Raw genomic sequence first — 25,122 nt, 5'->3', positions numbered from 1 at the left:
TGTTTAAATGCTTTACACTAGTTCTTTTGCGTAAGCTTTTTGCCCAGTGCTATCTAGATTGTGCTGCAGGTTTGACCGACGAAACCTACTCGTCCGAAAGGGGGGTTGGTAAGTGTATTATACTGTGAGGTCACACCAGATAATATTCCCCATTTCCTCACATGCTCTAATTCAAGAAAAAGGATGATTTTTACCCAATCTCCCATTTCACTCAATAGGGTGAGAGGGCGCACAGTCGCACCAATGCCCTTTTTTTCTATCAGAACATGTTCCTTGCGCATGTCCTTAGTGCAGTTTTTTCTCTTCCTTCAATTTTCTGACTTGTCTTTCTTCACCTGCCATTCATAGCGATTGACCCACATAATCAGTTTCCTTTTAAGGGACACAGTTGTCACTTGTCCTGTGCTCTGTGTGCTATGATCAGTATGACACCCTTCCAAAATGATCTGGTTTGCATATGATATGCATATTCATAAGAGTGGCTCTGTCTGAAAGGGCATGTTGTATACGATCATTAGTAAATCAAGAGATGGTTGTGGGGGTTCCACATCTAGGCAGAGTACAGAGCATTCTTTGCCATTGGGGCAACAAGATACCCAGTCTCTGTACCATGTTTCTACTGTGACTTGCTCCTTTATCATTACTGTCCCTGTGTATTTTCTGTGGTAACCTCAGTGAGGGTGGCAGTGCATAACACCCTCTTTCATCTGCATGTTTTTATCACGCTCCAGAGATGGGTGCCAAATGCCTAGGAGTTGAGGGTTCTTTTAAGTCCAATCCCTTTTCCTGCTCTAAAGACGTTCTCCATATGGTTGAGGCCCTGAGTTGCTGTTGCATCTTTGAATTGAGCTAGTCTTTCAGTGCACATTTACACGTGGGTTTCCCTTCCACGGAGATTATAGGTAATCCTTTGAATCTTGAACTACTTCTTAAAAACCATTGCAGTGTTGGGGATTAAGGGCATCTTGCACCTAGGTTGTCATCCAGGCCAAGCTCCACCTGCGCTCTGCAGTTTCTCATAGTAGACTACTTGGATCAGATGAAGTCCAAGTCTGCCCAAGCCCATCTCTAGTGCCAGTTCTAAAATCAGGATTATTGTTTTACTATTCAGGTGGACTGAGGCTTTCGTCTACCCTGAACACACTATGTGTTCACAACCAATTCATTAGACTTAAGGAGGCCCCAGGTGGGGTTGTTCTAACATTGTCTATTTGGATGGATTAGGTTTGTCGTTTTTCATTATCATATGGGAGCTAAAAGTGGCGTTTCTGGCTTTTCTGCCTTTTGGCATTCGAGCAGAGCTTAGTTCACAGTTGCCTGGGCCAATCTCGTGCTTGTTTCAGAAAACAATCGGGCTCAGTAGCAGTCTTCTCTACCCACACAAATGGCAATTTCATTTATAAGCTTATTTAGAAATTCTGAACTACATCTTTGAGGCCTAGCAGCACTCATCGTTGGTACCACCAGATCTGCAAGTGTGAACATTGTTACCTGGATGGACAGAAGACTAGCCGTATAAAGAGGTGTGTTCCCATATGCCAGATTTCATGTATTTGGAGAGTACTGAAGTACGTTTGAGGAAAGACCCATGTGTTATGTTGCTTTGTGGACCAATTATGGCTTTGCCAATTGTGGGTCTCCAATCTCCTTCAGAGGGAAAAAAACCTGTCTCCCAGAGGAGATCAGGCTCCTGTCCATGTCCAAAGTTTTGCATTCACCAAGTCTGAGAACTTGGTTGTTAGAACGTACGCATTGGTGCACAATACAAGATAAAATGGTGTATATTCTGTTCGTGTCATTTCCCATGGCTATCCACTCACTCACGTTTGTTGGGATATGTCAAAATCCACATTGTAGGTTTTGCCATCATCCACCTTGATAACCGGATTTTCCAGTGTGGCCATGGTAAATCAGCGTCCTATTTCATTTCAGATGAGGTCACCATAATACTTCCCGCGGTCTTTTGCGTGTCAGTTCTGCACTAACCTTTTGATCCACACGGGCGTCTGTGAAATAAAGCTACTAGCTGAAACCTCATCCAGGTGTATCCCTATGCTCCTCTGAACTGTACAGTGGTGTTGCATAGGGCAAGTGATGTTGAGGGCTCATTCAGTGTTTGTTATTTGTTCTATAGAACATAGCTCAGGTTCTGTCCATAACTTCCTAGCTTTTTTGGGGTAACCATGCCAATCAGCACGGGCCTGTGTATCTCTGGCATCTGAGTTCCTAACTCTCCCAGAGTACTCTGCTTGCCACAGGAACTGCTTCTGGTGTTCGAGCACAGTGCCTTGCCGTCAAGGCATGTACCTATCAAAGCAGTATGTATGACTGCTAATTGTGTCACACCTTACACATTACCACTGTTGAGACCTCCTTACAATTGATGATCGATTTGACCACAAGGTTGTGTTGTATTTGCTTATGTAGGGCTGTCTCACCAATGATGCCTCCCCTGTGTTTCCATTCTTTTTTCTGGTATGCATCTACCCACAAGTTGACAAGCGTAAAGAGACATTAAATGGGAGTAGGATAAGGTTTCTGTTGTGACTTTCTCTCTCTCCTAGTTTCTAGACTCTCTCCCTTTATGGTCGATCTCCTGGCAATCTCTTACCTCTGATATTTGGTTCGTTTTTACAACTGTGAGTGAATGACAGGTGAAGGTGTGCATCTGCATTAGGGGGAATGTTCCTTGGTAATGTAGAAGGTATGCTGGCTGTGCACAGCTCTGTTGAACAAGTATAGAAGCAGTATCCAGCCCCACCAGGTGGTGTCGCAGTACCAACCGTAGGAGGGTGGGCACGCACTGCCTCACATCCCAGCCCTATGCGGTATCAACCGGTTGAATATAAGGAATCCCACTGATTAGTCGACATAAAGGTAACTTTTTCTTTTTAGTCATTTTGTCCATAGGAAAGGCAGAGTTCTCTTGAATATGTAAGTCAAAAACACCCATTTCCTTGTCAACTTTCTGTTTTTAACCAACATGTTTCACATGTGAAGCCTGGTTGAAATGCTTTGCAGTCAGTCAGGAACTGGGTCGTGAAACTCAAAGGTCAAACCTTTTGGCCTTTTCGCGCTTCTATTTTATAGAAACTGCTCTTTGTTGGACGTGACCGGTGAGTGGAAAAACGCATCTGGATGGTGGAGGTCCTCCCTCCTAACCCTCGTACATTGGAGGAGGTAAGTTGGGTGCCTGAAGACGAAAGGGGGATGGGTGGCAGCAGTATGAAAAAACCATGGCCAGTCTTCCATTGGTGATGCCACTGCACACCTTCAGAAGCAAAAAAAACTAACAGTTGGACGTTGGGTTTATAATACATGTTCAGGACACTCCAGCTATACTCCTTGATGCCGTCAGTCTGCCATCAAGATGGAAGCTATGGACATCCGTGGTTGCCAGTCAGACGTTGGTAAAACCTGTTTGTGAATAAAGTTTTAGACCAAGCACTCAAAACCTAATATTTGCTCTTGTGTTTTACATTACTATTTCTGCATAACTCTCAGAATAATTGTAGCTTGTTATCTTCCTCTCAGGCCAAGAAGTATGCCATGGAGCAGAGCATCAAGAGTGTCTTAGTGAAGCAAACCATCGCTCATCAGCAGCAGCAGCTGACAAATCTACAGGTGAGCGGCATTAGGGGAGCTTCAAGTGTTTTTATGCCTTTCATACACACCCCCTTTTATGAGATTGCAAAGCACATTAGAACCAAAGTCCATCCCACAAGTCTGCCTGGAGCCAGGTATCCCCCTTCACCTTCTAGTGCCAAATTGAATACCCATCCGAAACTGTTTTTAATTTTAATACATTTGAGTATCTGCCTTTGTTCCAAATTGTAAATAATGTCTACTTCCTGTTCAGCCTCCCCACCTTTCCAGCCCCTCATATGGTATCTAAAGTTTGCCTTAAGTTCCACCACTTTCTCAGTTTAACAGAACAGTCTAATTTTTTGCCAATAATTCTTGTAAGATGTGCGTCCCAGCTAACCTTTCTCTCTTGTAGAGTGGGACTAGCTCTGCATTTGCCCATCTCGAGACATTGTCTCCCACGCTTCCTGTGTTACTGCAAAAGATAGAAATTCTTCTTCTTGCTCTCTTTACAACACACAAGTTCATTGTGTGAATAATTATCTGTTGCATCTGATTGGCTTGAGGTGTCTGTATTGTATAAGCATCTCATCTGACCACTTGCAAAGGTTGGACATAACCTTAAGTCTCCCAACTACATCCTTCGATATTGTTAACCTAGACCACTGTCTTTTGTCCTCCATAAACCGAATACTCATTATGTGTAAGAGATGGTGGAAATTTACCTTTTGTTCTCTGACAGAACCCAACTCTCACCTCCACTCCCTCCCAGCGTATCAGTAGATTAACCTTCACATCCTAAAATTAACTCACTCCCCAAACCCTCTATCAACCCCCCCCCCACCCACCCCCTTCCACCACCACCACGTAACCCATTTTACCTAGTTAAAAATCTGCAAAGCCTTCAGTTTGGAGATGAAGTTCCCTATTCTGATCAGGTCCTCCATTTCCTCTGTCGGCAAAAGTTTTTTTAAACTCAAAAGAAATTGATTTGTTATATATACTGAGCTCCAACAGACTGAACTATGTCTTTACTGTCTTTCAGATGGCAGCAGTGACAATGGGCTTTGGAGATCCTCTTTCACCTTTACAATCGGTCAATAGAAATATTCACTTCTTCTTGGGCAGTGTTTTGTTTTGTGTAGTCAGAGCCTTGGAAGGTGGGGAATTATTTGTCGGTTTAATTGACTCGTTAATGAAAGCACCCATTTAATAAATGTATGTTAAAAAAAGGAAGAAAATATGAAGGGAATAGAGGTAAGAACGGGAATTACACACACTTAGCATTTGCAGGCTGGGTATAAATTCCCTTTCTGCCAGGCCTTGGGAGTTGGGTCAACTTAACTGGGGATGAGAGCTTTTGTAATCTGGACCCCCCCCCCCCCCCCCCCCCCCCCCCTTTGCCCTTAGTGATACCTTTCTAGAGATGCTACAACCAGGTACTCAACAAACTAATAATAGCACAGGCTTACAATAAATGCCAATTAGAGCTGAGAACAGACTTGGTAAATGGGAGGGGAATGAAGCAGTGTATTATGTTCCAGGTAGTTTTGTATAAAAATGTCTTAACTGCCCCAAGAAATGCGTAGACCGAAGCAAAGCAGTCCATCGGCCTAAGGGTGAAGACAACATGACTGTAAGTATAGGGTGGTCTGTCAGCCTGCTTATGCACTGATGTGGCAAGCTGGCCATTGGGCACTTTGTTACTGATTAGTGGGTGGAATGAAACTTCTCTAGTCCAAAGTTACTGGTTGATCATTTTCCCTCTTCTACTAATATAGTGCTTCGGTAATGTTTGAACAGTAAAAATTGAGCAAAGAATATTTGCACTTTGATAGTCTAGTCTTATTCCTCTTCCTATTCCTATTCAAACTTTGAGGTGGATCTGTTTCCAAATGGCATCTACAGTCCCAGTCCAAATCAAGGATGAAACGGAAAATAATATTGTCTTTAAAAACAACTAGAAAAAGGAAAGGTCAGGAATATATTTTAATAATGAGCCGATATTGTAAAACACAACTTTTAATGGAGTCTGGTGTTCAATAAAAACCAACTAAGTCTTCGGCTAAATTGCGAATGCTGCATAGCTTGAAATAATAGACAATTATGTTAGTAATCGCTGGAGTAATAGCAGAGATTGTGAAGGGTTTCTCTGTTATTGGTCTAAATATGGTGCATGCAGCCATCATGTATACTCTGTCACAGTGCCTGGAAATTTCACTCAACGTTCAACAAGCCCCATCATGGTTGCAAAAGTCAAATGCTAATTGCTACCGTTATTGAACAGCTATGGTCGAGTAGGCTGGACAAACGCCAAGTATAGGCAAAGTATATCCCAGTTTTCCTAAACTGACTTTGCTTTGATCTGACAGGAAATGTATAAGTTGGTGATATGTAGATGTGTATCAAGTCCTTCGCCCTAATTGAGGATCTTGTACAGAAAGTTGGGAGAGTAATTGCGTGGTTAAAAAGATGACTAGTGTGTGTTCGACAGCGGGAAAAATTATTTGTAGTTATTGGTGTGCTTAAAGCATTTGATCCATTGCCAACACCAAGGTAACAGAAATCTATTGTGGTCTTCTGGTTCGGAAATTGGTATCACTGCTAAAAATCTGGATATATGTACTTATTTCAAACAGTACAATTTCAGCAGCTCCCTGGTAATGCTGTCCCTCCATTTATAGGCTGTATATTGATAGCCTTTTTGCGAAATGTAATCATAATGTTCATAACCACAACCAACACCTACAAGTAGACCTTTAGCATCATGTCTAGGAAAAATAAGTTGTCACTAAATAGCTCCCAATTATCCATGTGCTTACCACAGCAGAAATTACTTGTACCCTTTTCTGTCAAAGTGATTAATCTTGGACTAGTGATGGTTTGGTTCCTCCCCCATAACCATTACTAAAGTATTCATTTTTGTGACTTGGCGATTTGAAAGACATTTGGATATAAATAGTCTGGTTTCAATTGAAACTATTTGAAAATCAATCAATCTAGCCCTGTCTCTTGAGCATTGCTGCCCTTCAGGTATAGTTTTGAGATATATCAAATGCAGCGTTTCAGGAGTTACAAATGCCTTTTCCCATTGTTTAAATGCTCTAAACATGTTCAAGGTTAGCTGGTTTTTGGCATCTTTAATGATGAGGCGGTGTATGTTAAGAATTGCCTACACATTGCCTACTGTGTATTCTAAAGTTATCCATAATTGAGTTAAATGGAAAAGCTGACCATTCTCCAACAGGTACCTAAACCTGAGATTAATCAGTGGCTGTCCTGTGTTATTAATTTTTAGGAAAAGTCCCACAAAGTCAGAACAAAAAGTGTTACCACACTAACACCATATATACAATAAATGATCAATAAAATACGAAAAACCAGGATTTTGTGTTGTCTGAAAGTTATTTTTTGTTTTCAAGACAGAAAAATATATTTATATACAAAAAAGATGAGCATTCATGTAGAATAGGGTACATACATGGATATTATTTAGATATTCAAGGTATTAGTTGTTTCCCCCTTTGACATATCCAAATATTAAGTCCAAACTGCTTAAGCACAATAGTTAATTGATTTCAACTCAAAATCAGAAGAAAATCAAAAGATGACATAAGACAAAAAGTGCAGAGTTGGACTAAAATAGTCGACGTTTCGGTCTTTTTTGAACTTTTCATAAGACCATCATCAGGACAAAACTAGTTGTATATACAATTGATGACCCTTTTTACTTAGTTAGAAAGCACGTCAATTTAAATTCAAGACGGCAGCAGCACTTTCAATTGTAGCGTAGATGTGGGGCAAAGAAGTGAATCTTTTGTGCCCAGGTAGTCGATCTTTCTTGCTGGGGGTAGATGACAGGAAAAAAGAGGCTTTGGGAGTGGATTGCAGTCGCCCGGAACTGAATGTGGGGGGGGTTCCGCGCCGGAGGTTGCTCTAGATGAAGAGGTAAAGCAAGGGGGGGCTGTAAGATCAGAGTTGAATGTCGTATGATTAATCCAAAGGCCTTGAGGGAGCGGTCCCTCAAGCTACTGACTACTCCACGTGTGACGTTGAGAGTAAGGTCCCTTGATCGGTCGTGGAGGCCATAGTCTTTGTGGCACTTATTCGGATAAGTCCCACTGCAAGAAGAGGAGTAACAAGTCAAAGCCGATTTCGACTTTGCCTCATCTGTCGGCCAACAAGGGAGCGTCATTATTAGAGTGGCACAATCTCAATTCTGATCTGCTACTCGGATACAGGTCCAGAGAGTCTTCGTCCGGCTCCTACTGGAGCTATGCCGTTGAGGCAAGAGCCTGAGCCCTATTCCTGTGGGCTAGGTCTGTGGAAGGGTTTTGAAGGGGTCGCTGGACACTGAAGAATGGCAGACTTTAGATCCTCAAATGTCCTGGAGTGAGGAGGTGGCAGAGGCAAGCGGACTGGATACTTCACCGGATACTGGCATGCTTTCTCCCCTTACCATGGTGGGGGATAGGGCTAAGCATTTGTTGTGCTCACTGAGGCAATACATGACACACATTAGTCTAAATTTAGAAAACTAAGTCTTAGTTTTATATAAATTTCGATACCAAGAACTTTGTTATCAAGTAAGTACTTTTTTGAAATTCTGTTTTTACACGCAGGTAAATTGTTCACTTAAATGCTTTGTTATGCAGCAATGCTTTCCTATGGGGAAAATGGCATACATTGCATACAGCTATTCATGGTAGTTTTCGTCGGGGGCTCCTTTGGAACTTAGGATCATAGTGGCCAAGAGAAGTGCCCCCAGCAGTTACTCGTTACCTGCCCTGGGGTGTAGACATGCTGATCTGGTTGGTAGTTTTGCACGCTTCGCTGGTGGGAAAAAAGGGGGGACATGGGGACAAGTCTGGGAGCGCCCGACGGGGGGCTCAGGTCCTGGGAACAAGGGAGCACAACTGGTACATCAGTAGGATAGGTTGGCTGGGCTCTTTGCGGTTGTAGGTCTCTCTGATTGAGGGTGCAGAAATCAGGGCAGCTGGGCAACTCTGTAAGTGGGTCTCTGCAGTGCTGACGTCCCTCAACAGCTGCTACGTCTTGGTGCTGTTAGTACCGACTGGACTTGAATAGACCCTGGTTGCTGCAAGGGGTATCGTACCCCTGTTATTGGTGCTATGCACATCCAGTCTGTCCTGGTTATGCGTTCACTCGGGGGTGGGGGATCTGACCATCAGGCGCACAGTTAGGTCTTCCTGGGTGACTGCTGCCTCGGGCTTTCTGGGATGCGGCAACACCATAAGCCAGACTCTGCTTCTTCAGTGCCTGCGGACTGCAGCGGAGTAGCTCTTCTACTCCAAGGGATATTGCTGGAAATTTGCTAAAAGCTAGCAGTCTACCTGGGGTTTTGGTAGCTGCTCAGATGCCGGACAAGTCACTCGGTCACTATTGTCCAGACTTTTGCAGGCAGTTCTTGGTGCCTAAACTCCACAGCGTCCCCAGTTCTCGCTTTTTTTCTATCCTCTTCTTCTAGATGCATTGAATCTAAGTTCCTGACTGCAGGGGTGCCTCCTAAAATACTCAAATTCTGGGGCATTAAGAGGAGTGACCGGTAGTAGCCAACAGGCTACTTACCTTTAGGGCGACTATATGACCACTTGTGTGGGAACTGAGCATAATCCTAAACCAGTGAGCCTAATTCCACCAAAAACCAAGATGGTGGAAGTTTTATGTTCAGGTAGCCCACCTAGCCGAAAGGGGAACACGCCTCCTGACTAGCTAATTTTCCCACCTGTCCTGGTGCCAAATTGGGCCAGGGCAGGAGATGGCATTTCTGCTGTCTGGGGAAGTCTTGGGTCGCATATTAAAGGCAGCATTTGAACCCTCCTGCCTTGATATCCCGATTACCTAGCCATCCTGCTTGGAGGAGGGGACAACACCTCCAGCCAGAGCAGGCATTGTTTCTGCTCTGAGAGCACAGGCTCTCACCTGCAGTGGGTCAGAAAATCGTCTGTAGTGGCAGGCTGTTCTACACCAGCCAGCCAGTACACTAAAAGTCGGAAGGTTTTCAGAGGGCACCTACAAGGTGCCCTCTAAGTGCATGTATTATTAGATCCATCACTGGAATCAGTGTGGGTTTATTAATACGTTTTGTTTAATGACAAACATCCCTAGTTTCAGTAAAGCCATCATATAGCTGGGAAACTCGTAATTGCCAGTGTCCAACACATACTTTAAATGTCTTCCCTGTTTACTTGTAATATCTAAGAATAGACTTCAACATCACAGGAGCATATCTGCTCATGCAGATATGTCCACATTTAGTATAGTGCACCCTTCCCTAGGGCTGTAGTCCCTGGTTAAGGGGTGGCTTCTCTATACTGCATGCAGTGTCTGCAGACATTGCATATAGGAGGTGTGGCATGTCGTGTCTTCACTTTTCTGTGCAAACATGGCATGCAGCCTGCAATGGCAGTTTGCAGGTTTGTGCTGAGGGGTCCCTTAGGGTGGCACAGTACATGATGCAGCCCTTAGGGACTCAAGTCCCTCATGCCATAGGTTCCTGGGGTACCATTTACTAGATACTTACAGGGGTGCCAAAGGTGTTTACAATTGAGGGAACAATTGTATAGTTTTATGGAAAGAGATCTGGCACTGGGAACCTGGGTAGCAGGAACCCAATGCACTCCTATTAGAATTCCAGGCAAAAAGTGTGGTTGACCATGTCAAAAAGCGCACTTTCCAACACCACCTCCGAACCTCTTCTCCCAATTAAGACCTTATTGACGTCCTGTTTGAAACCTTTTTCAAGTTTATTTCAGGGGCCTCTGTGAACAAGACGATTGCCTACTGCCCCTCCTCAAGGGGCACTTTTTATCACACAACACTGCACTCCATAAAGCTTTGTGGTCCAAGCCTCTACCTCCTATGTATTTCTGGCGCATTCCCTACCGCCCCTCTGGATAGGGAATCCAAGAGGCTGAACACCTTGGCGAGATGTTTTCTTCCACCAGCCAGACACTATGGTCCAAAAACACAGCGTGCCTTTTGGTCGTTACTATAGGACTCTGTTGCGCAGGTGCTGCCTATGGTCCGGGAGGAGGCCCGGGCCATACTCTCCCAGTATTTTGCCGACGGGAGAGACGCGCCTAAGTTCATGATCAGATGTGGACTGGAGCCGAGCGCCTCGCTGGGTAGAGCAGTTTCACTGGCAGTGGTCTTACGGCTGCACGCTTGGTTTAGGACCTCTGGCTTCACAGGGGATGTCAAAGCATCGCTTATGAACATGCCGTTTGATGTCTCCTGTCTTTTCAGGGACAAGACGGATTAGGTGCTGGAGCGCTTTAAAGACAGCAGTGCTATAACTAGGTCCTTGGGTCTTTTCATGGCCCCTGGTCAGCCCCAATCCGCCTTTCCCTCGTTTCATGGCCACGGAAGTGGCTTCCAGCCGAGGATGTTGTACACAAAGACCTCATGGGTCAGGCAGCCAAAGGTTGGGCCAATCCCCTCAACCCCCAGCTGTAGCCTTTACACCATTATAGTTTGCTCCCATGGGCACCCAGTGGGAGGCAGGATATGCTATCACTTGACCCACTGGACTATAACTATAACATCAGACTGATGGGTTCTTCACGTTGTACGAAGGGGCTACTCCCTCCCCTTCGTGACTTTCCCTTCAGTGCCACCTGCCTGCGACAGCCTGACAGAACACCATCTTACCTTGCTCTGCCAGGAAGTGACACCGCTCTTGGCAAAGGAAGCCATAGAAAAGGTGGCAAAGGAAGCCACAGAGAAGGTGCTGACGTCCGAAGTAGGTAGTGGTTCCTATTCTGGCTAGTTTCTGGTGTCCCCAAGAAGAACCTAGGCCACCTTCCTATCCTAGGCCTGCGATCTGCCATTCAAGAAGAAGTTCAAAATGCTCACACTCTCAAGTCTTGTCTGCCCTGGGCCCGGTAGCCTGAATGGTAGTGTTGGACGTGCAGGACGCACATACATCCACGTTCCTGTCCTGCCTTCCCACAGGCATTACCTGTGGTTCACGATTGACCGCAAGCACTTTCAGTTCACTATGCTCCCCTTTGGCCTTACCAGCACCTATTGGGTGTTCACCAAGGTGAAGAGGGTGGTTGCAGCTCATCTGCGGAGGTCTGTTGTGCCGGTCTTCCCCTATCTCTACAACTGGATGTTGAAGGCGGGCTAACGCAGGTGTTCACGGACAAAACCATAATATGGTGCTTGTTAAGTGGCCCTGCTTCTCTGGACATAGCTGGAACAGCAGGGCATATCCCTGCTGGTTCAACACCTGGTAGGCTCTCTTAACGCCATGGAAGACCAACGCAGTCGAAGATGTTTAGCGAAACACGAATGGTGAGACACCATCCTGAGGTGGTGAAAGGTCTCTTTCCACAGTGGGGAGATCCTTGGTTAGATCTTGACGCCACCACTGAGAACTCTCTACGACAGCAGTTCTGCACAGAGGATTTTCCAAGGCGGCTATTGCTCGGAGCCACTTTTCGTCTCGAGTAGAGTTCAGACCTCCTGTGCGCCTTTACGCCCGTACCACTCCTGCCAGAGTTCTCCAGAAGATGAGGTACGACCGGGCCCAAGTCATTCCCTTGGTTCCGGACTGGGCTTGGAGAGTTTAGTATCCCAAGCTGTTGAGCATGGCCATCGGTCCTCCAACCAGGTTGCTCCTTTGTGGGGGATCTTCTATCGCAGCAGTCCCTCCTCCAAAACTGTGTACCTCTGCTGTTGGGGCAGTTTTGTGGCATGGTGTGTAGAGAAACAGGTTGACCCTCTGTTCGAGGCATGTGGGCTGCTGAATTCAAATCTTAGCTTAGATCGCCGCCTAGTGTTGGGTCCGGATGTTTGCACTTTGTTGTCCTGGAAGAGTCTTCGAAGTATTACGAGATAGGGGACTCCTCAGCTCCTCAGTCTTCGAAGTATTACGAGATAGGGGACTCCTCCCCTGGACTACAGTGCGCATGGGCATCTTCTCCATTTTCAGATTGTTTTTTTCCGCCATTTAGTTCGGATGCTATTCCTCAACTTCAACTTCGGAACCGAAACTTTTCAACTTTCTGAGGCCAAAAGACCCTACGGGTAAGTAGTGCGCTCTATAAATGCCATTGATTGATTGATTGAAAAGGCCTTCTACCTCGACGGTATTGTTCTCGTTCGGTAAACCTTTAGTCGATAACACTTTCCATCTCGATCCGGTCGTCGACGCGGGCGGTTGGGCCTTTTCGACGCCTTGTGGGCCTGCTGCCGATGGAAAGGACCCCATTTAAAAGGTGCCCACTATGTCACTCCAAGTTCCCACATACTGATAAACATACAGTATGCAACAAGTGCCTCTCTCCCGAGCACAACGAGGAAGATTGTCCAGCTTGTGCTCAGTTCCGGTTGAAGAAAACTATCCGGAACCGACGGGCCGCTAGACAAGAGATGCAGCGGCAGGCACCGGAACCGGAGAACATTTTCGATGACGAACACGACCTCCCAGAAGCGGTGGACTCCGACCTCGAAATTGTCACCGTAGAAGACCAGTCGGACTCCGATGACCAGATCACACCGGGGCAAACCGTGAGTACCACGCCCCCTACCCCGCTTCCATCTCAAGACAAGGCTCCAGTCGAAGCATCGCCTAAAGGCCTTAGCCGAGATCGACAAACCCCTTCAGAGACCCCGCCTTCCGGCTCGGCTCCGAAGACTAAACCTAAGCCTTCTGAGACCCCGGGAACTAGCTACACTATTCCCAAAAAGGCAGCCGAACCGAAAAAGGTTGTAGAGCCGAAGAAAACCATCGAAACAAAAAAGGTCGTCGATCCCAAGAGAATAGTCGACCCGAAAAAGGCGTCGAGACGAAAAAGTGTCGACCTCCTAAAAACAGGTCACACTAAAATTCCTGGTGACCCGAAGAAGGCAGCCGAGTCGACGAAAAAACCGGTCTATCCGAAAAAGGTTATAGAACCGAAAACACCAGTCGACCCGAAGAAAGGGCTCGAACCGAAAACACCGGTGGATCCGAAAAAGGCTATCTAACTAAAAACACGGTCGATCCAAAAATGGTAATCGAACCAAAGAAGGTCGTCGAACCAAAAAAAACTGTAAAGATGAAACACGCCGAACAAAAGGGAATCGCTGAGCCGAAAAGGTCATTGACCCTAAAACTGCAGTCGAGCCGAAAGAAGCTCCACAGCCTAAGGCCCTCGAGCCAAAGACTCATAAACAAGGGACTAAGACAAAATCATCGGCGCCAAAACCACGGACAGTTGAGGAAGATCCAGTGGAAGAACAACAACCTAAACTGTATATAGACCCTAAAACAGCACAGGTAACAGTTTACCACAGGAAGAAGAGACCTTTGGACACTGACACTTCTTCCCCTGTTCCTTTAAAGAAGAAAGACTTTGCAACATCTCCCTAAAGGCCTTTCACTCCTCCACCTTTCTTTCCTGACATGCCTTATGTACCTTACTCTCCTTCACATTATGATGAAGCAGAAAACATAGTGGACGATCCTCAAGATAACTTTAGGGACCCTGAGGATCAGGACGTGCAGGATAACACATGGGATGACCAAAATGATCCCTATGATGCATACGACCCACAACCCATCCCTGACACCTCCACATATCCCACAAAGCCGTTGCCTACTGACGACACCATTGTCTTTAACCAACTAGTGGATAGGGCAGCTAAATATCACAATGTAGACATGCACACCGACCCAATAGAAGAGGATTTCCTATTCGACACCTTTCCTACTTCAGATAAAAGCGTACGTACACTCCCTATGTTAAAAGGGGTACTAAAACACGCGCCAGACATATTTAAAGATCCAGCCAGAGCGTGTGTCCTCAATCCCAGATTCGAGAAAAAGTATAAGGCAGCCCCTACAGACCCTTCTTATATTAAATCACAGTTGCATTTAGACTCATTAGTGGAAGCAAACGCTCGAAAGCGAGCTAATTCAGAGACAACAGGAGATGACAAAAAATTAAAGATACTAGAATCCTCAGACAAGAGAGTGGCATCCCAAGCAGCAAAGACTTAGAGAATTGCAAACACACAGGCTCTATTAGCATGATACGATAGAGCACATTATGACCAGCTGGAAGGTTTAGTACAACACCTCCCAGAACCATTCAAATCTAAAGCTAACAACCTAATACAGGAAGGCAAATTTATAACAAATGCTTCCATTAAATGTGCACTTGACGCAGCTGACACAGCAGCTAGGTCGATTGACACTAGCGTATTACTACGCCGGCATGCGTGGCTACGCATTTCCGTTTTAAAAATTGAAGTGCAGTCAACCATCCTCAACCAACCAGTTAACCAAGACTTTCTGTTTGGCCCTGCAGTAGATACCATCTTGGAAAAGATGAAAAAGGATACTGATACTGCTAAGTCAATGGGCCCACGTCAGTTCCAACAAGCCAGACGTTCCTTTCGTCACTCCTCCTTTCGAGGCTCAGGTAGAGGCAACACATCACAAACTTCCTCTACTTTCAAGAGTAATACCCAGAGCACCTTTAATAAAGGCTCCAACAGAGGAGGTTCTAGAGGCAATGATAACGAGGGCAGAGAACCTGGTTGCAACAACACCAGAGCCTCCACCGCCACCAAACAGTGACTTGTTCACACTCCCTACAGACCACTCAACACCGGTCGGAGGCAGACTAACACAATTCCTACCAGTCTGGAATGCAATTACCACAGACAGGTGGGTGAGACAAATTATCCAGTATGGTTATTGCCTGGAACTCACTTCTACTCCACCCAACATACCACACAAACACCATCCTATGTCCAAGGAACACGTCACGCTGTTACAACAAGAGGTAACATCCATGCTAGAAAAGTGAGCCATAGAGCCAGTCCCATTGCAACACCAAGGGACAGGAGTATATTTCCTATACTTCCTTATTCCCAAAAAGGACGGGTCCCTCAGACCAATATTGGACCTCAGACCTCTGAACCAATACATACTCTCAGAGCATTTCCATATGATCACTCTTTAACACGTACTCCTGTTACTCCAACAAGGCGACTTCCTCCCTACATTAGACCTCAAGGATGCATACTTTCACATTCCTATACATCCAGCTCACAGAAAATACCTCAGGTTCACAATAGGTCAACACTATCAATTCAAAGTTCTCCCCTTGGGGTAACTACAGCACCAAAAGTTTTCACAAAATGTCTAGCAGTAGTAGCAGCACATCCATGTGTTCCCCGACCTGGACGATTGGTTCATAAAAGCCAACTCATACGCACAGTGTGCAAGCCACACATCCCAGACAATTCAGATGCTGCACAGTCTGGGTTTTTCAATAAACTACACAAAATCACATCTGCAGCCCTCCCACATACAACAATATCTGGGAGCAACAATAGACACCTCAGTGGCAAAAGCATATCCAAATCCAGCCAGGATAGCTAACATGCAGTCTCTAATTCAAAGATTTCACCCACAACACTCCTTGCCAGCTCGAGTGTTCATGCAGCTCACAGGCATGATGGCTTCCTGCATATTCATTGTCCCTCATGCCCGACTTCAAATGCGTCCATTGCAGGAATGCCTAGCACGGTTGTGGAACCAAGCTCAAGGACAACTAAAAGACCTATTGTTGGTAGACAGTCGCACTTGCAACTCTCTGCATTGGTGGAACCCACAAAACCTTTCCAAGGGGCGACTGTTCCAAGAGCCGGTTCTACAAAAGAAAACTCAAAATGCCAGTCCTTTGCCTCCAGGTTCCCACACCCGTTGTCACAAGGCAATGCGATATGGATGAACTGGTCAGGAAGATTTGCGTACGCTTTTCCGCCAACCCCACTGATTCCATTAGTGGCACGCAAACTAAAGCAACAGTCCCTCACAATGATCCTAGTTGCTCCCATATGGGCAAGACAGCCATGGTACACGACACTCCTAGAACTCTCAGTAGTCCCAGACCAAAGGCTGTGCCTATCGTCACAGCTGTTAACGCAGAACCGTGGAGAAATCTGGCACCCAGATCCCAATCAGATGAACCTAGCGAAGTCTTAGAGTTCGGTTATCTTAACTTGCCCCCAGACTGTATGAACATTATCTAGGAAGCAAGACGCCCAACTACTAGAGCATGCTACGCAGCTAAATGGAAAATATTTGTAATTTACTGTAATAATAACCAAATCAATCCAGTAGATGCCTCCATCCAAAACATATGTTACTTATTACATCTTCAGAGATGCAATTTAGCATACTCTTCCATAAGGCTACACCTTGCTGCTATAGCAGCATATCTCCAGAACAGACAACACCTGTCCCTGTTCAGAATACCACATATCAAAGCTTTTATGAAAGGACTTAAAAGAATTATCCCTCCAAGACATCCACCTGCGCCAGTCTGGAACTTAAACGTAGTACTTACCAGACTTATGGGGCCACCTTTCGAACCACTCCATTCGTGCGGATTACAATTCCCAACATGGAAAGTGGCAGTTTTGGTGGCCATTACCTCCCTCAGGCGAGTGAGCGAGCTACAGGCACTAACGAATCAAGAACCTTTCATGTAAATACATCACAATAAGGTAGTGCTCCTTACTAACCCTAAGTTCATGCCAAAAGTTATATCAACATTTCATCTCAATCAGTCAATAGATTTGCCAGTTTTCTTCCAAAACCCGCAATCAGTGGCTGAAAGGGCTCTACACACACTAGATGTAAAAAGAGCTCTATTATATTACGTTGACAGAACTAAAGCTTTCAGAAAGACAAAACAACTATTTGTTGCTTTTGCTCCACAGCACAAGGGTAATCCTATTTCAAAATCGGGAATAGCCAGATGGATAGTTCAGTGCATTCAAATATGCTATCAAAAGGCCATGCGCACTCTAACAGTTCCCCCAAAAGCCCACTCAACGCTCAAAATGGGGGCATCTATGGCTTTCCTAGGAAATATTCCACTAGAAGACATATGTAGAGCAGCTACATGGTCTACCATACACACATTCACTAAACACTACTGTGTAGATGCACAACCAAAGCAGCAAGCTGCTGTAGGCCAGGCTGTCCTAAAAACTCTCTTTCAAACTGCTGCAGTTGGTACAGGTGACCACCGCTAGAGGAGATACTGCTACACAGTCTATGCTAAGATATGAATTCAGCAGCTCACATGCCTCAAACGGAAAATGCTACTTACCAGGATGCATCAGTTCTTGGCATGTAGGGCTGCTGACATTCATATCGCCCACCCTCCCCCCCGGTGCCTGTCACAGCTGCAGTAATTCTTTCTACATACATTTACATGGTCATCTCTTACTTTTCAATACTCCATCTTTTCCACAATGGTGAAAAACAATCTGAAGATGGAGAAGATACCCATGCGCACTGTAGTCTAGGGGAGGAGTCACCTATCTCGTGATACTTCGAAGACTCTTCCAGGACAACAAAGTGCAAACATCCGGACCAAACACTAGGCGGCGATCTATGCTAAGATGTGAATGTCAGACTGATTTGCATATAGCCATGTCTGAACTGGGGTTGCAGAGTGGGCTAAAGAACGTTGATGGATTAAACCTAGATCTCTTGACTAGGTGTGAGTGTTTGATTGATTCAGATGCTCCGTCCATCACCAACCCCTTTTGTACCGAAGATGTGAATGTCAGCAGCCCTACATGCCAAGAACAGATGCATACTGGTAAGTAGCATTTTCCTTCTGCTCTCCTCGCTCGGCTTCTTCTGTTTCTTTTCCTTGCCCAGCTGGGCTCTGCTCTGGGCATTGTGAAGGACTACCTTTCTCGTTTATCCTCTATTCTGCTGTTGCCTGACCAACCTTCCCTGTTCCAGTCCCCTATTGTACATAGGTTCTTGAAAGGTTTGCAACATATGCTTCCTCCTCCCTTCATTATGCCTAAGTGGGACCCTAATCTGGTTCTGACAATCCTGATCCCTTGCACAACTGTCCTCTTAGGCTCCTTACCATCAAGACAGCCTTCCTAGTGTCATTAACATCTACCCAGAGGGTCAGTGAACTTCAGGCTTTGTCATCTAAGTCTCCATACTTGAACTCTTACCCAGATAAGCTGGTTCTACAAACTAGAGCTTCTTTTCTGCTGAAAGTAGTCACTCCTTTTCATGTAGGACAGTCTACCCCTCTGCCTACTTTTTGTGCTCCGCCACATCCATTGAAAGAAAAGGCACAATTTTGCTGATTGGCCCCAAACAGAGTGTTGTCATTATACCTTGACAGAGAGAGCTGTGGGTAGGTCGACTCGTGACGTGACAAGAGCAATGAAAACTTGTCCAGCACTTGAGGAACCCCTCTTGGCTGACCTACCGGCCTGGTTAACTTATAACTTTGGGTAATCCCAGGCTTGACAGCTACACATTTATGTAATTGGTTGATGTGAGTACGTTGCGAGTACGTTGCCATGTCACCATCCCTTGAGTGTAGATAGTCCTTACATGATAGGTCCTGACGAATCGCATGTATACTTCTACATAGAGCGAGAAACATGTTTACCTATTTAACTAATAAAGACGCTTAGACCTAATACTTAGTCAAGCGCTGCATTGGTGATCTTTTTAGTTAGGGTAGGAGACTTACTGATTAACATTGTTCTCACAGGTACTTCGAGCCCTACTTTAAACCACTCACATAACACTACACATCAACACTGTACTGGCCCCTCACCCCCTCACCCCCATGTCACCATATTGCTATTGGAAGAAGATCTCCACCAAAGAGCCACTACTACAGGGAGCCCATTGGGTATTGCACCGCCGACCCAACGAGAAGCAACCCAGTAGATGAAGCATGACACCCTATTAGGTGTGTGAGGGCATTATAATCCAATAAATGGACCCCAATGCAGAACCCAAACGGTTAGGTTGGAGTCAATTCCCTTGTTAGTCCACTGAGGAACAGCATAACCTTCTTTTCCTAATACGCTACAGGCGCACTTATGCTGGACCTCCCTCTTTTCTAAAAGAGGAGCAAGCCGCTGAGTCCCCCTCTTTGTGTATCAGTTCTAAATAGATGGCCAACTCTTCGAGGGGTATGTTGGAGTGAAGAAGGGAAAGGCTCTGCAGAAAAAAAAAGCTGGACAGTCCGGTTTGTCAGGATGGGCACTTTGCCCGTTCGGTTGTGCAGGTCATTTTGGTGTGAAATGGTTTCACAGACCCACCTCCGGGGAGGTATTGCTTGGGTATCTATTCTAAGGCAAGGAATCTGCGGCTAGAATTCTCTATCAGATTGACAAGTTACTTACCTTCAGTAATTTCTAGGGGCAGGGCTTTCCTCTTTCAGGGCCCTATTTTTCCACACCAGTGATCAGTATTTTTAGTGGCTCTGCTCTCATGGCGTGGAAAGTCGCAAAAAGAAACTTACATCAGCTTGTTGGGGTGGCGCCTATATATGCACTGTGCACATCAGTTCCGGTGCAGACGATGCCATGTGGAGCCGATCGACGCTCAGGGGTACTGCTCCCCAAAAGATTCCAGATCCAGTCTGATGCCTGGGGATAATTCTAAGGTAAGGAATCTGCAGCTAGATAGTCTATACCAGATAAGGCATTACCGAAGGTAAGAAGCTTGTTTAACTCCCTCTAGAAATACAGCATCACGTCTAGCACGTAATTTACCATTTAGATCCTCTGCTTCCAAAGTACTTGGGATACTACACAGAGGGTGCATTTTGAATCCTCGTCTTGGGTTTTTAGAGTCTACCACTGTCATGACCCTACCTATGTGCAACTTAAGATTCTGTAGTAGGGGATCTCTGTGTATAGTCATAATCTAGTGTATAGTCCCGCCCATGTGCGTGGACCCCGGAGCAATCAAAAATAATCCCTTAAAGTGTCGAAAAAATGCAGAACTGCACAGACACTTAAGAGAGAATTTAAAGACAGATAATGCAGCCTATAACCAGGCTACACTGTCCAGTACTTCAACTAGAAATTCCACCAAAAATCCACAATCAGCAAAGCCTGTCCAGATTTCCCTTGCCTTAGCAGCAAAAACCCTCTGGAATGATAGAGAGGAAGACATGGACAGACAAGCCCCATAGGCTGCCATTATGTGGCTCAAAACAGGATACTGTGCCTGTAAGAGAACTTTCCAGAACTTCACAGTATCCCAGAATGCACTGCAGGTCCTTTTTACTTTCAGTTCTTTTTTCCGGCTCCTGCAAGCAGGACCCTGGAGCATTGAGCTCTCCCTTTTTAAGGGTTTTTGGTGATTTTTCACTGCTTTTTTTCAAAGTTAAGTGCTTTTTAGTACTTTGGTGCCTTTCTCCTTGGTTCTTGCACTCTGTTTTTTGTCGAATATGCCTGCATTATTCGATAAATGCCCGGAGTGCTCCAGGAAGAAGGCCAAATCGGATCCCCATGAGGTGTGTATCCTCTGCCTTCCATCTTTCCATGTCCCAGAGGAGTGTGTGATCTGTCAAGGCTTCTCTAGCAGGACCCTGAAGGACAGAAAGAAGATCAGACTTCAGGGCCTCGAAGAAAGAAGATTGAAGGCACAAGGTGGGTCTGGAGGGGCTTCATCTGCCCATGCTGAGGCCTCTGGGGGGCTCCCCTGGGGCAGGAAGACCAGCAAGCGTCCCCATTCTCCGTCTGGGTGGATTGCACCGACTACGGCGTCGAGAGGGATGACTACGGTCTGTTCCCCGTCGTCGGGGGCGAAGCGACGTCGACGCTCGGCGTCGAAGGACCTTACAAGGCCACCATCGAAGTCTCCGGTGACTGTTTCGTCGTCGTCGAGTGATCGACGTCGAAAGGCCCGGCGTCAGCGCTCGCCGTCGTGGCGACACCGCCGTTGGCGCAGAGGAGACGATTGTCGTCGTTGAGGTCCTCGTCATCGAAGACTGGATCGACGTCGAGGCGAGGGTCGCCGTCGAGGCGAGGGTCGCCGTCGAGGCGTCGCGGTTCGCCGTCGAGGCGGAGAAGATCGCCGTCGAGGCGCAGGACGCTGTTGAAGCGCAGAAGATCGCCGTCGAGGCACAGACGGTCGCCGTCGAGGCGGTCGGGGTCGCCGTTGAGGCGGAGGCGTTCGACGCCGAGGAGAAGAAGCTCGACGTCAAGGGACCGTCGGTCGCCGTCAGGTCGCCGTTCTTCGACGTCGAAGAAAGGTGGAGGAAGGCCTGACGCCAGGGAAGGCTCCCAATCATTCCAGGCTGGTGGAGATGGTGGTTCAGCGGGCTCGGTGTTCTCTGAAGTCTATACCCCGTCACAGAAGCAGGTTACGCCACCGCCTCCATTACCGAGGGGTCTCCCGCCGAGGAACCCTACTCCTCCGTTACCACCACCTCAGCCCGTACCTCGGTTGCCAGAGAAGCCGCCTCCGATTCCTCTGAGGTCTACGTCACTGCTTAGGTTTTCCGACTCTGCCCAAGGGGACTCCTAAACCGAAGGCTCCGGCCAAACCTAAGTCGTCCGCTCCTGTGGAACCGGTGGATCGACCAAGGCCGAGAATGTCCCGATTATGCTCCGGACGGAGAGGAAGATCGAGGAGTCGTCATAGATCCTCCACCAGGTCGAGGCGTCGCCATAGGAGGCGGGGGCGTAGGTCCCGCACGGACTCCTCCAGGACCCATTCCTACTCGCCAACCTTATCGGACTCCCCTGGGACCAGGGTGTCTCCGGTGGATGACATTACCACATTCCAGGAGGTTCTCCTGAGGGGGGCTGCGAAATTGGGTATCACGGTGACGGCTCCAACACCTACGACGTCCGTGATATTCGAAACGCTTCACAAGAAGCATTTGTCTCGCCCTCTTCTACCACTAGTATCTGGATTGGTGGAACCTGTTCCTCACACCAGCGGTAGTGAAGGCCGCTCCCTCCCGACTTCTAAAGAAGTACAGGGCCCCGGATTCGGATCCTGCCTTTCTGAGAGTAGATTCGGTACCAGATTCGGTGATAGTGACGGCGGCCAGGAAATTACACTCTACCTCCCCGTCATCCACCGTGCCGCCGGATAAAGAAAGTTGATGGATCGACTCGGCGTGGAAGGAAGGCGTGTGGGACTGCTTCCTCAGCCATGAATGATTCAGAAAAGGGGGTGGTGATGAATTAAGCAGACCACTCTTACCCAGTCCAAAGATCAGGGCTTGATCCATCACCGTTTTTTAGCTCACTGCACCATCCCAGCTCAGAACTTGGCTATATGCAAATTAGTCTGACCCTGGCCCAGTGCATCATGGGACCAGGGTAGACCAAACTACCAAGCCAATTCTTATACTGGGAAGGAAACAAGCTACCGGGGACCGGTTTCTGGCATTTCAGCCGTCTTCGGCCCGGCTTGCTTGAATCCTGATGGTGCAATGAGCTAGGGACTCACATCTGAGTATACCCTTCCACGCTTATGGTGGACAAAAATTATTCAGAAAAGGGGGTGGTGATGAACAGAGTGTCTGAATTAAGCAGACCACTCTTACCCAGTCCAAAGATCAGGGCTTGATCCATCACCGTTTTTTTAGCTCACTGCACCATCCCAGCTCAGAACTTGGCTATATGCAAATTAGTCTGACCCTGGCCCAGTGCATCATGGGACCAGGGTAGACCAAACTACCAAGCCAATTCTTATACTGGGAAGGAAACAAGCAACCGGGGACCGGTTTCTGGCATTTCAGCCGTCTTCGGCCCGGCTTGCTTGAATCCTGATGGTGCAATGAGCTAGGGACTCACATCTGAGTATACCCTTCCACGCTTATGGTGGACAAAAATGATTCAGAAATGCCAGAAACCGGTCCCCGGTAGCTGGTCTCCTTTCTGGTGAAGAATTGGCTTGGTAGTTTAGTCTGCCCTGTTCCCATGATGCACTGGGCCAGGGACAGACTGATTTGCATATAGCCAGGTTCTGAGCTGGGATGGTGCAGTGAGATAAATAACGGTGATGGATCAAGCCCTGATCTTTGGACTGGGTAAGAGTGGTCTGCTAAATTCAGACACTCTGTTCATCACCACCCCCTTTTCTGTATCGTTGTTGGCCACTTAGGGGTGGCAGGGTATACTCAGACATGAGTCCCTTTCTCACTGCACCATCAGGATTCAAGCAAGCCGGGCCGAAGACGGCTGAAATGCCAGAAACCGGTCCCCGGTAGCTTGTCTCCTTTCTGGTGAAGAATTGGCTTGGTAGTTTAGTCTGCCCTGTTCCCATGATGCACTGGGCCAGGGACAGACTGATTTGCATATAGCCAGGTTCTGAGCTGGGATGGTGCAGTGAGATAAATAACGGTGATGGATCAAGCCCTGATCTTTGGACTGGGTAAGAGTGGTCTGCTTAATTCAGACACTCTGTTCATCACCACCCCCTTTTCTGTATCCTCAGCCATGAAGGCGTCCAGCGATACAGCTCTGCTGGGACGTTATGACCGGGCGCTGTGGGACTCCCTGCAACAGTTTGTGGAACTGCTACCAAGAGACAAGAGGGAGGACTTCTAAGAGATCCTCAAGGAAGGGATGCTGGTGTCAAATCGGGTCATCAGCGCGGCTGCAGATGCCTCCCTGTGTGCTGCCCATGGTTACTGCCATGGAATCAATCAGCGGCGACATGCATGGCTCCGGCTCACGTCACTCAAGCCGGAGGCCCAGCAGCGCGGGCCAATCTGCCCTTTTCCGGGGAAACCTTGTTCGGAAAACACGCAGATGATGAGATGGCCCGCATGAAGACGGATACGGAGACCCTTACGGCTGTGGGCTTGGAGAAGCCCAAAGAGAAGTCCTACCGGCCGTTCCAAAGACTGTTCGGTGCACAGGGAAGAGGACGGGGGCAGTCTTCGGGATAGCAGCAGCAGCAACAGCAAATGTTCCGGAGACCCTTCCAGAAACGGCAAAAGGGTAGAGGGGGACAGCAGTCCTCTACCGCGAACAAGGGCCCGGCCGGGTCTCGTCCCTGAGCGGTTACTTCCCCTTCATCCGTTACCCGCTCCGGTGGGGGGAAGCGTTCAATTTTTTCTGGCAGAGTGGAGAAAAATTACTCCGGACAAGTGGGTGCTGAATATTGTTTGCAATGGATACAGTCTTCGGTTCATCAGCCCTCCTCCAGCGATCCCTCCGGTCAGCTCACAGTATCAACTGCGCGAGCTCCAGGTGGAGGCCGATATCCTGTTATGGAAGAGGGCGATAGAAGACGTACCTCTTTCTCAAATAGGAAGAGGTCTGTACTCCTGGTTCTTCCTGGTTCGCAAGAAGGACAAGAATGAGTTCAGGCCCATTCTGGAGTTGCAGCAGGCAAACAAGTGGATTCGCAGAGAAAAGTTTTGCATGCTGTCGTTGCATCAGATTTATCCTCAGTTGCAACAGGGAGACTGGCTTTGTACAATAGACCTACAGGATGCCTACTTCCATGTGCCCATTACATGCAAACACAGGAAGTTTCTGCGATTTCAAGTCGGCACCAATCATTATCAGTACACAGTGCTGCCATTCGGGCTAAAATATGCGCCCAGAACATTCTCGAAGTGTATGGCAGTGGTAGCGGCACACCTAAGGAAGAACAAGGTGTTTGTCTACCCGTACCTGGACGATTGGTTGATCAAGGCCGCCTCCTTCTCGGAAGCTCAAGCACACTTCCTGAAGACGTGC

At 47.1% G+C, this 25,122-nt stretch overlaps 1 protein-coding gene across 2 annotated transcripts in view; it reads left to right on the top strand.

Annotated features, from left to right (window-relative positions):
* Positions 1–25,122, top strand: part of PUF60 (poly(U) binding splicing factor 60) — a 346,754-nt gene that overhangs the window by 98,485 nt on the left and 223,147 nt on the right. For both annotated transcript variants that reach the window (XM_086966385.1, XM_086966384.1), the window contains exons 3-4: positions 3,535–3,624; positions 4,631–4,681. In XM_086966385.1, coding sequence (XP_086822511.1) covers positions 3,535–3,624; positions 4,631–4,681 — 141 coding nt within the window. The remainder of the gene's footprint in view (positions 1–3,534; positions 3,625–4,630; positions 4,682–25,122) is intronic.

The sequence above is a fragment of the Lissotriton vulgaris genome, chromosome 4_1, assembly GCF_964263255.1.
Source record: "Lissotriton vulgaris chromosome 4_1, aLisVul1.2, whole genome shotgun sequence".
In the NCBI taxonomy this organism is placed as follows: Eukaryota; Metazoa; Chordata; class Amphibia; order Caudata; family Salamandridae; genus Lissotriton; species Lissotriton vulgaris.
Note: the sequence above shows the minus strand (reverse complement) of the source record. Positions and strands in the feature narration are given on the sequence as shown.